Raw genomic sequence first — 12377 nt, 5'->3', positions numbered from 1 at the left:
GCTGCAGAGTCCGGGCTCGAAACATGTACTGGGGTTGGAGGCGCGATTGGAAATCGGTGCGAGCGAGAGGCAGATAGATGCTTGGTTGCGGTTGGATGGCTTGTTCTGTGGAGGATGGTTTGGGGGTGGTTTCAGGATCTTCGGACGCTGAGGGGTTGTTTCGACGCTGACCCACTCGTTCGACAAAGACGCCGAGCCGGTCGAACACAGTCGTCATACGCAATAGCCAGTCGCCAGTCGCACCTTGTCCCAATGGGGCTGAAGAGAGCCAGAAGAGGGCTCAACCTTCCAGAATTGAGATGCAATAGCTCCACGCATGCTGTACTGTTGTTTTGTTTTGCTCTGGGTTGAAGAGAAGCACGCAGCAATGGAAATGGAGACCAAGACAGAAAAGCAGCAAGCGAATGCTTGTCTTGGTCGCCAAGCGCCGCAAGGCCTGGGCGAGAGCTTCTTTCCTGTCAGCACTTGGCAGCTACGATTTACCCACGTGAAGATCGTTTTCGCTGTTTCCCCAGGAGGCAGCGTGATCCACAGCGCGCATCGCAGGTCGCAGGAGAAGGAGGGAAGCTGCGAGTCATGGAGATCGGTTCAGTGCCAAGGCGCTACAGCACCCCAGACAGGTGGGCAACAACCTTGGAAGGTGCGGATCGAGCCGCCAGCTTCGAATGAGAGGCTGGGGCAGCAAAAGTTACCTGCTCTCCTGCAGTACCTCGGTACCCTGGGGAACAGGGGCAGGATCTAACCTTACTGCAGAGCTCACACTTGACACCGCCAGATAGATTGGGCTCCATCTACCTCGTACCGTTCGCCGAGGTCGATGAGACGGGCCAGAGAGGCTGACGGGCATTGAGGCACGGGTCAGAAATTAGAGTGGGCACCCCCTGGCAGGTCAACCGCCCAGGCACTCAAACAGGTCTATCACCACCATCGAAAGACCGATCGTTCGGGATGAACAATACCTAGGTACAAAGGCATCTAATTCCGAACTATAAGCAATGCATGCACTGCATTGTTACCAGTGTGCTTTGTCTCCTAGGTGCAATCACAAAGAGAACAGCTTAATTGTTAGATCTTCAATCAATTGAGCGCATGTAAAACAGTAAATGAAACTATTTAACTTGCATTGCCGTCTTCATCTTAGCCAAATTGACACCAGTACAGCTCCGTAAAACACACAGCAATCTGCTAAGTCCAAACTGCACACCTAGTAGTATCCAGTAGCGACAGCAAGGGAAAGAATGTCCACGGAGCAGCCGCGGGAAACCCAGGATGTTGAGGCGTCCGATCCAGTCGGGCCTGCACAGCCTGGACAAGTTGACGAGAACAGCGAACCATCGCTGGCCATAGGGCACGACGTCTTTCGAAACCGGCAGCGTCTACTCGAGAGAAGGCGTCTGACCAACATCGTGCTCGGAGCTCTCGCAGTCTGCTTACTTGTCTCAACCGTTACACTAGCTATTCTGTATGGTAAGCTCCTGCGACATAGTCACAATCTGGTGGAACCCGTCGTCGCGACGACCACCGTGACGGTGCACCACACCTCACAACGCACAACCACCTACTCGCTCCCCACACCCACCACAACTACCAGCACTAGCAGTGCAGTTGCGACCAATTTACTACCACAGATAGAGGTCACCACGGTCACCGCCAGCACGACGAACATTGCCATTTCCCCCGCCACGCCACAGCCAACCCAGTGCTGGCCTGGATCCGTCTGGGGCGGCGCCGACCTTAGGAACGTCAACGAAGGGTACGCGGTGCTCATGGGCGACGCGCTGAACCGGTCCGGACTCGGTCGGAAGGAACTTGTCACTGACTACGACCTTGTGGCCCTGCGGAGCATCTTCCTCTGTGGCCAGGCCATGGAACCGGGTGAGTTGCTGCTTCTTGACGTTTGCAAGGCTGCTTACGTCTCCCAGGGGGACACGACACGTTGTGATAAGAGTGGGAGCCAGTTACATAGTAGGTAAGTCAGCTAAGTATGGAGGCGGGTGTGCTTTTTCACGCATTGGGAAGGCTCAAGTGAGATTGTTTCCAAAGGAGCCTATAGTTCCAAATGTAGTCTGGAAAGTTGACACGGTCATATTACAATTAATCATAAATTAAATCAATCTGTTCTCAGGTGAGGGGTTCCTGTGAAATTAATTGATCGAGGATTTACGGCCTAGATGATATTGTCTGCTCTGTGTTGCGAATCACACTGCAATAATATCAAAGAAAGAAAAATATGGACTAAATTGAGTACGGATCAAAAAAGCCACTGTACCTACTGTTGCAGACATGGCAGTCTCTGGCCAATTATCTGCAATAAAAATTTCAAATTTGATTTCTCGATTTGTCTTCTTGTCCCTTAAGGACCGAAATGTACGGTGATTTGGTGCTTGTGGGTAACAAGGCCACGTACATGCCCTTGACAGGTCTTCTCACCGTCATGCAAGTCTTAGATTACGCATGCCACAGTAGTGCTTGGTTCTTCATCTAACCTCCTGGTCAAATGAGTTGTTGACGAAGCTTTAAGTGGATGCAAAAGTGGTTGCAGAAGGAAAGGCTTCTTTCTGGCAATGGACATGGTATGATGTCAGCGAACCCCCTTCCCCCGGCCCACATGATGTTTTTGGCTATCTGGCAGATCCATATCATAGTCGATTCAAAAGCTTGGTACTCCGACAGTGGGTCCTTCCTCGTCTTGGGATCTTGAAACTCCCCACCCTGCCCCGATCCCAGCTCCAAGACGCTTGCCTGCAGGCAATGGATGATACAGTTTGTGGGCCAGAAAGATTAGCCATCAGCCTCATCAGACGGGCTCGTTCGTATCACTCTCCCATGGCCAGCCAAAAATACCATCAAGTTGCCAGGTTGAAGCCAGAAAGGGGGTACACAATCGAACCACCGCCTTTCTCCCCGACCTAGGCGGCCTACCATCCCAGTACACAGTCTGGACAAGTCTACGCCTTGTGTCTAATCCACAGCACCGTTGCTGATCTGAGCCAACAACAAAGACAGGGCAGTTCTGGCACGGATCTTAATGCATTTCCATGTTTTCTTTCTCGGCTATGGCAGGACGGGCCAGGCTCATATCCTGAGGCAACAAAGAGAGCGCCTGCATGCGCGCTCCTTCAGTGTTGTGGGCCACGCAAGCTGAGACGACAAGGGCCAACTTTGACACTCGCTACCCTCCTCACGCCTACTGTTCACTACGTACAAGACTCATTGGCCCACCGATGGGGAAAAGACCTGCGCACCCATGGTTTCTTCCCCGAATAAAGCGGAGTAAAATCCACTGGATGGAGATGAAAAAAGCTTCAATTCCGGGTCAAGGAAGTGGGCACCTCAATGCGGTGTTGTTGTTAGGGTGCCTAGAGTGCCTGCCCGCCTGGTGGGATCGTGCAGCTCGGAACTGTGTGCATTGCAATACGATCAACATCCGCAGCCTTTCATCTCAAATCCTATGGGCTTGTTCAGTGCAGGCGAGCCAACCTTTCTTTGACGAACCAGTGTTTGCCTTGGCATCCAAAGGGCGCATGAAGGGCGACCCCTTCGTCTGGCTCGAGCCGGACAAGCAGCAAACCTCAGATGAAAGGCCGCATTGCTGTCCTCCGTTCGCCTCCCTTTGCACACCAAGCGAAGGACACTTGTGCTGAGCCCTGTCGACTGAGATGGATGGCTGGCTTGGTTCGGGCATCATTGTGAGGGAGTCAAAGATGGCCAGCAGGACAGAGATGATGGCTTCCCATCGTACAAGGGGTCGAGCGCGGTTTTAAGGCCGGAACCGCTCGCGCCCATGATGCAGAATGCAAATGCGGATGAAGAATCATCGAGCTCCATCAGCCGGGACAGCAACAGCCGAGGCAGTATCTCTTCTGGTCCTGTTCTCCTTGGGTGATAGTTCCCTGGTCAAGGTCAGGTACGGCTAGGCAAGGCACAGAGAGGGAGGTACGGTACGGTACGGTACGGTGGTTCCAGACTGGTCACGTGCGAGCTCGGCTCAAGCTCTCTTCCGTTTCAGCCGGGCAGCTCCACTTTGCCGTATCATTGTCATTGGGTTGGGCTCCGTCCGGCCAAGGCCCCCTCCCGCCCAGCCCAAATCAGCTCTCCTCAACCAACGGTCACCCCCATCACCCACCCACCACTCGTCCCGAGAACCCCAGCTGCCGTCGTCTTCACACGGAGCGACTGCCGGTGCCACAAAACGGTACACCCCTCCGACCCATCGTGATCCGATATCAAGTCACGTATTGGCTTTATTCTCCGGATCAGGGTCTCTTTTCCCCTGCCCCTTGGTCTTTTGATCATTTGCCACCATCGCCCTCGTCCTCGCGGTGGTCTGGCCCGGCCGAGTTCCCTTCGGTCGCCTCAAGGACACCGCTCTTGGCCAGTCGAGTCGCGGGCCCCGCTAGGCGCAACAGCCTGCTTGCCCGACTCGCCCAGCTTGCCCGGCTCTCGATTACCGACCGCGTGTCCGCAACGACACTGGCGGCAGCGTCGGCAGCAACGGCAGCATAAGCGGCAGCACCAGCCCGCTTGCTGACCTAGCCATCCCTCGACCGCATCCCCGAGTACACGGCTCACTGCCCTCAGCGACAATGTCCGACGGCGAGGACTATGGCTCCCCTGAAGCCATCCAGCCCAATGGCGCCAGCAATGGACGCCAACACACGCCCTCCCACCGCAAGGGCCCACGCTTCAGCTGGACCCCGGCGTACGAGGCCACCTTCTTCCGGTCGCTTTGCGAGAGCGTCAAGATGGGCCTCAAGGACAACCATAGCTTCAAGCAGGAGGCATGGGACCGCGCCGTGCAGGCCCTCGCCGAGCGACACGCTGCCTATCCGAACAAAGGGCATCTCATCAACAAGAGCGACAATGCGCGCAAGAAGTTCCGCCTGTGGAGGGGCCTGAGGGAGGACCCGGATTTCCTATACAATCCTAATGCGAGGACGGTGACTGCAAGCGAGGAGGCCTGGAGGGCGCACATCGAGGTGAGTCGACGCTCCTCATATTACTCCTATCTGCATGCGACAAAGCATGGTGGTGTGGACTCGGCAAGGATACAAACGAGATTGGGCCCGAGGGGCCTTCATAAGCTCGCTGCAGCTACCCGTCATTGAACCCGTTCTTTCCATCGGGGTCGAAGACGGGCTTGCTTGGGGTTACTGATGGGAGAGGGGATTACATCTAGTCCATTGCGAGACAGGCGCTGACGATATCTGCACGACTACAGAGAGAGCCCCTTTCGAAATCATTGCGCAACCGTCCGTTCGAGCATGAAGAGTACATGGAGATCCTCTTCCCAGACGTTGTAGGGTCCGGAGGAGCACCGAAGCGAATTACGAAGCCGCGGCGCAAGGGAACAGACTCGATGATCGAGGGAGACGAGATTGACGACACCCCCGGAACCAACGTCCTGAATCTCCTGGGCGCGGACACCTCCTTGTTTCAATCTACGCCCATCCAAACACCGATCCAGCCGCCAACAGTGCCATCCAACGGCACCGTACGACCGACCTCAACCACACTGCCGGCGCGCACCTCGATCGCCTCTTCGAGTGCGCTGACCCCTCCGGACGAGGTGCCTGTCGAGCCCGCCCAGAGTGGAAACACGCGTAAGCGCTATCTTGGATCCAACAACGGCGCCGGTCCGTCCAATACTGGCGAGAAGCGCCGCCGCACCGCCAACAACAATTATATCGACCTGACTCACTCGGCACAGCTGTCCAACTCGGACAACCCGTTCCAGCTTGGCAGCAACGGCGCTGCCCCGACCACCAACGGCCACGTCAACAACACTAATAATAACGGCGCCAGCAGTAGCAGCAGTAATAACAACAACAACCAACAGCTCGCCCAGCAAAATCTCCACAATGCGACCACCGCGACGACGACGAACGGCGTCGGGGGCGGCGGCAGCAGCGGCAGTAACAACCCAGGCGCCACGAACCGCACACAGCACTTCCAGGACGCGATGATCGTCATCGCCGAGCAGATCCGCGCGCAGCGGCTCGTCCCCGCGCAGCCGGCGGCGCCCAACTGGCCGCAGCAGGCGATGGAGGTGTTCTTCCGGGACTTTGGCGACGAGGAGATGGACCTGCAGATCAAGATCGGCGAGAAGGTGCTGTGCGACAACAACAAGGCCATGATGTTCTGCATGATGCCCGAGGACCTGCGCCGGCACTGGGTCAAGCGGCTGCGCGAGCTGCACAACCTCAACGGGGGCTCCTCGAGGGGCGACATCAACGTGCCGGGCCCCGGTGGCGGTCCCGTGCCCGGTGGTGGCGGCGGGGGCATGATGGCTGTCGTGGGCGGGCCCGGGATGCAGATGGGTGGCCCCATGGGGAACCAGAACCCCATGATGCGGAACGGCAGTCAGATCGGCTGAGGGTTGTTCCCCACTTTCGAACGACTGAAACAACAGCAGCAACTTACATCTATGGGCTCTGGGAATTGTTTTCAACGGGAGTTTAGCTTGGCTGGGTTTGGGGGTTTCTTTTTGCTTTTCTCGGGGGGGACGGGTTCTGCGCAACAGGAGAAAAACGGCACGGCAGGTGGGCGGCGGGCGGCGGGCGTTTTCTGTTCTCATTCACATGTGGCCTGCCATGTTTTTGCGTTGTGTTGCTTTTCGAATCAAGTCCTCAAGGGACGGCTTGGGTGTTTTCAAAGGCGCGTTGGTGGAGGCACAACTGCTGCTGCTGCTGCCCCTTTACCTTTTCGTACGGCTGATGATCAAAGTACACAATCACCACCAACCACTCAGAAATGGTCGGCCATCTGTATCCCGACAACGCATCTAGCGCTTCGGTGGTTTTCTGAATCAAAAAGAGTAGTCTGCCGATGGAACATACATTTAATGATTACACTCATTGCCTACTATCAACATCAGGGAGGCACATCTGCGCTAGTCATCATATTGCTGGCTGATAAGGTCATTCCATTGAACACCTGCTACGGACGTATCTGACAAGAATACACAATTCATGGACAGCCAAACATCATCAAAAAAGCTCGCAAGAAAAGTGGTGATTCGACCCTATGACTTGGGTGCTGCTGGTATCGTGTGGAGTGTCTTGAATGGAAAATGGCGTCTTCCCCAGCCGTGTCTGGGCAATGCAGCACATTTCGTACTAAAAAAAAGAGCAAGGAAATAAGAGGAAAAGACTCGAGAACCCCTCGCGTCAATTCCAAGGGTCAAATAGCTCTCGTGTCCATCCGTCTGCGTCATATCGTCACGCGTGCCCAACATGATTCGACCCTGTGTGTAAGGAAAGGAGAACAGCGCAGGAGTTCGACCTTTTTACGAGCTCTTCGATCCGCGAGCCTTGGTGAAGTATCTGCAGCAGGTCAGCATACCATTCTTAACAGGTCGGGACGGACAGAAGAGCACGAAACGTGTGGGGACCATAGACAACAGGGGAGGGGAAAACCTACCGGGCAAACACGCCCTCGACAACACCAACAACGCCAACAATGCCCGCCCCGATACCAGCAGTCTTCCAGCTAAGCTGCCCGCGCTCATGCAGGCCGAGGGCCTTGTACCCCAGCGCAGCGCTCAGGCCAACGACGACAGCGACGTTCGCAGCAGCAAGGCCGTTCGCCTGGCCGTCGGAGAGGGCAGAGATGCGCGACAGCAGCCAGTTATCGGCGCGGGCGGCCCTCTTCTTGGCGGCCTCCTTCTTCTGGCGGGCCTTGTCGCGGGCGGACTGCTCCTCGCGCTCGCGCCCGATGCGCGCCTGCTGCGTGTCGGTCTGGACCGACTGCTCCATGAAGTCGGAGGGGACGGTGCGCACGGACTGCGAGTCGACGTCCACGAGGCTGCTCGTCGAGGTGGTCACGGACTCGTTGGGGATGATCTGCGGGGGCTGGGGGGCGGCGGCCTGTGGGTGGTTAGTTTAAGGTTCTCATGCTGGCATGTGCGAGAGCTATATAGAGTACTGGTAGGTCTGTGGTAGGGACGTAGGGACATTGCGACTGGTTGAGCTTGGCCGCTGTTGCCCAGTATCTCGGCAGAGATGTTTTGGTGGTGAGGGGAGATGGGAAGGAGGGGAGAAGATTTGCCAAGGAGATGCAACATACCTCCTCAGGAGACTGCTTGGGGCCAGAGGCGGCGACATCGGCATAGGAAGACACTGTTGACCTTGGTCAGTGGCTTAACTCTCGAGCAGGAGACCGGGGAAAGGCCATGAAGGGATCGTGGCCGTACTCTTGATTGCTTGTGACGACAACAACACTGGGTGGTAAAAGTGGTGTTTCAAGATGGGGTGATCTTCAGGAACGCGGCGGAGTGGCTGAAAGCTGTCGAATGGCTTGCGATTGTTGTTGGCTGTGAGGGAGGAGATGCAGAGGGACAAGGTGGGATGATGTGTGTGTGTGTGTGCTTCTGCAGAGAGAAGACCCTGGGACATGTGATGTTGAGGGAGAAACCGGGTTCATGATGTGCTAGTGACTCTTCCCAGTGACGATAGAGCTTGGGGTGTGCCCCCCTGTCAGTCTACCTAGGTATGACGTATGCGGCTGGAGCTCCGGGAAAGGCCTCCACTAGCGATTTTCGAAAATGGGCTCGCGTATGTTCGTTCTCGACTCTATGTAGGCCTCCCGCTTGCTGGAGACTTCTGGATGAAGAAGTGCCTCCACCGATCCACCCTCCGGCAGGGGATCCCCGGCACGATCATGTCTCTAACTCGGCATCCACTACAGTAGCAGGTTCTGGTGTGCTGTGCGGTGCTACGCCATCACCATCATGGCGTCCTTGATGCAAGTTCCAGTTGAGCTCTTAGGACTGATCTGCTCTGACCTCGGCACTGGCGATATCCTCAGCCTTTGCAGGTCATGCAAGAGCCTCTACTCTGCCGCCCATCCGCTTCTTTTCCGCCATATTACCATAGCATGGGACAGGTCGGCAAGACCAGACGAACCGCCCAATTTCACCTCCCTCCTCCTTTTCATCCTGAAATACCCTTCCTATGCCAGGTATATCAAGACGGTGAACATCCCCAGGGTCAAGTACGGCGCCTGCCATGACTATGCATGGCGCCTGTCCCGCAAGGGCACCCCGCCACCATTATCGAATCCCGAGGAGACTGCATTGGTCAGAGATGTGATCGAGGAGCTCTATCTACCAGAACTAGACTACGAAGAGTGGTACATTTCCGTGGCCGAGGAACCTAATCTGGGAGCTACCATCACACTCATACTGGCCCTCTGTACTCACCTTGAGAGCCTCACCGTCGACGTCCATTTCCTCCCGCCCAGCAACTTCTGGTTTCCTGACATGATCAAGAGTGCAGTATCATTGCCAAAGGGAGCAACCCGCCTGTCGAGATTCCAAAAGCTGACCCGCCTCACCGTGTCGAGTCTCAACATCCCTGATCATGACCTCCCAACAGAGACCTTCCTCCTCTGCTTCTACCTTCCCAGTGTCACCACCCTCTGTTTCGCGGATGCCCTAAATGACCCGGAAAGAGAGCCGTGGGATCCCACTTCTGCCAGCCACCGCGGCCCCGTCTGGCCCCTCGCACGCCCTCCGCTCGCTGCCAGCCTCACCACGCTACATCTCAACGACACCAGGGCCCGTCCAGGCGCCGTGGAGTTCCTGCTGAGACACACGCCCAACCTTCAGTCGCTGGTCTACGTTTGCAGCCTACCATCGTCGAGCTCGCCGCTGGACCTAGTTGCCCTGCGGCAGGGTTTGGAACACGTCCGCGACACCCTCACGCACCTCTCGATCAGGTTCGACATCTTCGCCGACGAGGGCCTCGACCCTAGGAACCTGGCGGCGGTGCTACGGGGCAGCCTCGGGCCTCTCGGCTCCATGACCGCCCTGGAAGATATCAACGTCCCCCTGGCGTTGCTGTTGGGCCAGGTCACGCCGCAGACCGCGGCCCCGCTTGCCGATGTCTTGCCCTCGAGGCTGAAGCGCCTGACCATCAACGACGACCTCTGGAACTATGATGCGTTTAACACCTGGGAGCCCGAGCATGTCGGGTCGCTGCTCACGGCCTTCTTCGCCGGTCCCTGCAAGACCGCCACCCCGCGGCTCGAGGATTTCGTGCTGGACATGTGGGAGAACAGTTGGGTGTCGTACGAGTGCTGGGACGACGAGGATAAAAAGGAAGCCCTCCAGGAGCTGACCGAGAGCCAAGGGATCAGGTGCGAGATATCGCGATAGTAGGATGATCAGCGGGTCGACCATGACTTCTCGGCCTGGCCTGATACCGTGGGAGCAGCCGGCTCGCACCAGGGACTCGGGTTGGAAGAGGCCGGGCCTCTCCTGGTCTTGAGAATCCGCACATGGCGCATAGAGGAAGCATACCAAGCACGTGTCTTGTTCATACGGCATCGGAAGAGTACCGACCTGGTACATAATGTATAAAGTCTAAGAATCTAGTTGCAAAATATTTTGATACATCTGCAATATTGCCACTTATCGGTCTGATGGAAGTCTTTACCCGGAAAACACGTTTGTGCACGGAGTTGAGCGGAAGATGATCGGGGCTGTCAGTAAACCTCGACGAGCGCAAGAGCGTGAGAAATGGAGACACATATTTCGACTGAGATGAGAAGATCCGATAGTCGACCGCTGTCTCAGTTTGATAGTATACACAGCCCAGATATGCCGGGATATACACGGGTACCGGCAAGTCTGGTACGTCTAGATCCCCCCAGTGCGTCCAGAAAATGCAACATATTACACAGCCCATTCCACCCTGGCAGCCATTGAAGGATGTATGAACTTCTCTACTTTGACTGCGTGTTGTTGGCCCCCGTCGCGTCGAAAGCCTTCTCCGGCACGCCGCGCACCTCACTGATGGGTCCCGCCGCAGCGTCCGCGTCACTCTTCTTGTCGGTCTTAGCAACAGACGATGACGAAGGGGCAGAGACAGGCGACTTGCTGTCGCCGGGCGCCTCATGGTGCGACGGCTCCGTCCTGGTCGCAGCCGCGGGGGCGGTGGGCTTCTCGGCGGTGTCGGCCGGGGTCGCCGCCATGTTCCGTTCCGTCTTTGGCGGGGCGTCCGCGGGCGGGGTGGGCGTGTCGAGGGCGAGCTGCTCGGCCTCGTGCTCGGCGGCCTCCTCGTCTGCTATCTCGGCGCCGTAGACGTCCGGGTACTTGCGGAAGCAGTCCTGCATGTGCCTATTGGATTTTACAATTAGCTCCTTGCCTGGCCCAGGTCGTACTGTTGCTGCGACCGGAGTCAAATGCCCGTGACGTACTGGAACTTGTCAACGCATTCTATGCCCTTGGGCTCCTGGTCCGAGTACACGAAGCAGCTGAAGGCGGCCTTGAACTCCTCCCCGCAGGGCCCGTGGGCCATGCCGCCCAGGCAGGGGCAGTCGAAGTTGATCTCGCCCGTCTCCGGGTTGAAGGCGCCCTGCTGGCCGGCCTCCTCCTCGAGCTGCTCCGGAGTCTTCTCGGCCTCCTCGGGCGAGCCGGCGGCGGCGGCGGTCTTGTCGGTGGGTGGTGGTGGTGTCTGCTGTGGTGTCGCGCTGTTCGCTGCCTCGGCCTGCTTGGTGGCTTTCGCTTCCCTGGCCTTCAGCTTCGCGTCTAGTTGTTTTCGCTTCTCCTCGACGATCGCGTCCACGGTCTGGAGGTCTGACTCGGCGAATTGGGGTGGTTCATTGGATAGCCGAGCTGCGACGGGCGTCAGTGACCGCGAGGCCCGGATGCGACAGGGCGCATGAGGAGGGAGGAAGAGGTGTCACATACAAGGCAGCTCGTCTGCGAACATGGGGCTTGTGTTGTACCAGTACAGGGCGCCTACTGCCAGGCCCCATCTTGCCGCCGTGCCCTTCCATGTGTACTTCTTGTCTGCGGGGGCTGTGCTTGCGAATCTTCGGCCGGCGGAGGCGATCGTGGAGGGCTGTCGCAACGCCCGAGGCGTCGACCGTACTGCTGCGCGGAACATTGTAGAGGTCGTGGTGAGATCAGGGACGAGAGGATAGGTGGCGCTAAGAGGAGGAGGGTGAGAAGTAGCGCGCGACAAAGTGGTGGCAGATCAGAGCTGCAGAGGTTGAAGTTGAAGAGTCGCCGTCAATGAATTGGTAATCCGCGCCGGGAGCTCAACGGCCCAAAAATTCTGGGAGATCGACAGTACGCGCAGTTACGTACCTGGCAGGGATCCGGGGAGGTCCGCCCGTCCGCCCGCAAACCCTGATTGGTCAACTGAGGCTCCCCTCCATCCCGAACCCAACCGCGGCAGTGACTGCAGTTATACCTTGGTTCAGTCGGCCCTTGAACTCACTCTAGTACGCCTTCACATCCGCAATATCCAACTTCGTCTCCCACCACAGTGGCTACCCATGGTATTAGACGGTCTTATCTTCAGATGAATACTCCTCGGATCTAAGAACAATGTCGAACCCGTGAAATGAACGCTATTATGGATTCT

The 12377-nt window shown here is 57.1% G+C and overlaps 5 protein-coding genes across 5 annotated transcripts; 3 read left to right on the top strand and 2 right to left on the bottom strand.

Moving 5' to 3' along the window:
- Positions 1-1238: 1238 nt before the first annotated feature.
- Positions 1239-1942, top strand: INS49_009132 (uncharacterized protein; the record flags this gene model as incomplete). Its single annotated transcript, XM_043169869.1, has 2 exons — positions 1239-1875; positions 1923-1942. The coding sequence occupies 2 exons, from the start codon at positions 1239-1241 to the stop codon at positions 1940-1942; spliced, it is 657 nt and encodes a 218-aa protein (XP_043027549.1).
- A 2644-nt stretch (positions 1943-4586) lies between these two features.
- Positions 4587-6376, top strand: INS49_009131 (uncharacterized protein; the record flags this gene model as incomplete). Its single annotated transcript, XM_043169868.1, has 2 exons — positions 4587-4979; positions 5222-6376. The coding sequence occupies 2 exons, from the start codon at positions 4587-4589 to the stop codon at positions 6374-6376; spliced, it is 1548 nt and encodes a 515-aa protein (XP_043027548.1).
- A 912-nt stretch (positions 6377-7288) lies between these two features.
- Positions 7289-8396, bottom strand: INS49_009130 (uncharacterized protein; the record flags this gene model as incomplete). Its single annotated transcript, XM_043169867.1, has 4 exons — positions 7289-7325; positions 7423-7868; positions 8068-8120; positions 8195-8396. 4 exons carry the CDS (start codon positions 8394-8396, stop codon positions 7289-7291), a joined length of 738 nt encoding a protein of 245 aa, XP_043027547.1.
- A 149-nt stretch (positions 8397-8545) lies between these two features.
- On the top strand, positions 8546-10159 carry INS49_009129 (uncharacterized protein; the record flags this gene model as incomplete). Its single annotated transcript, XM_043169866.1, has 2 exons — positions 8546-8577; positions 8689-10159. The coding sequence occupies 2 exons, from the start codon at positions 8546-8548 to the stop codon at positions 10157-10159; spliced, it is 1503 nt and encodes a 500-aa protein (XP_043027546.1).
- Positions 10160-10728: 569 nt separating this feature from the next.
- INS49_009128 (uncharacterized protein) lies at positions 10729-11894 on the bottom strand (the record flags this gene model as incomplete). The annotated part of the gene is made up of 3 exons (XM_043169865.1): positions 10729-11122; positions 11203-11620; positions 11696-11894. The coding sequence occupies 3 exons, from the start codon at positions 11892-11894 to the stop codon at positions 10729-10731; spliced, it is 1011 nt and encodes a 336-aa protein (XP_043027545.1).
- Between the last annotated feature and the right edge of the window lie 483 nt (positions 11895-12377).

This window comes from Diaporthe citri, assembly GCF_014595645.1.
Source record: "Diaporthe citri strain NFHF-8-4 chromosome Unknown scaffold_3, whole genome shotgun sequence".
NCBI classification, from domain to species: domain Eukaryota; kingdom Fungi; phylum Ascomycota; class Sordariomycetes; order Diaporthales; family Diaporthaceae; genus Diaporthe; species Diaporthe citri.
The sequence above is the reverse complement of the archived record's forward strand: the minus strand, read 5'-3'. Positions and strand labels throughout refer to the sequence as shown.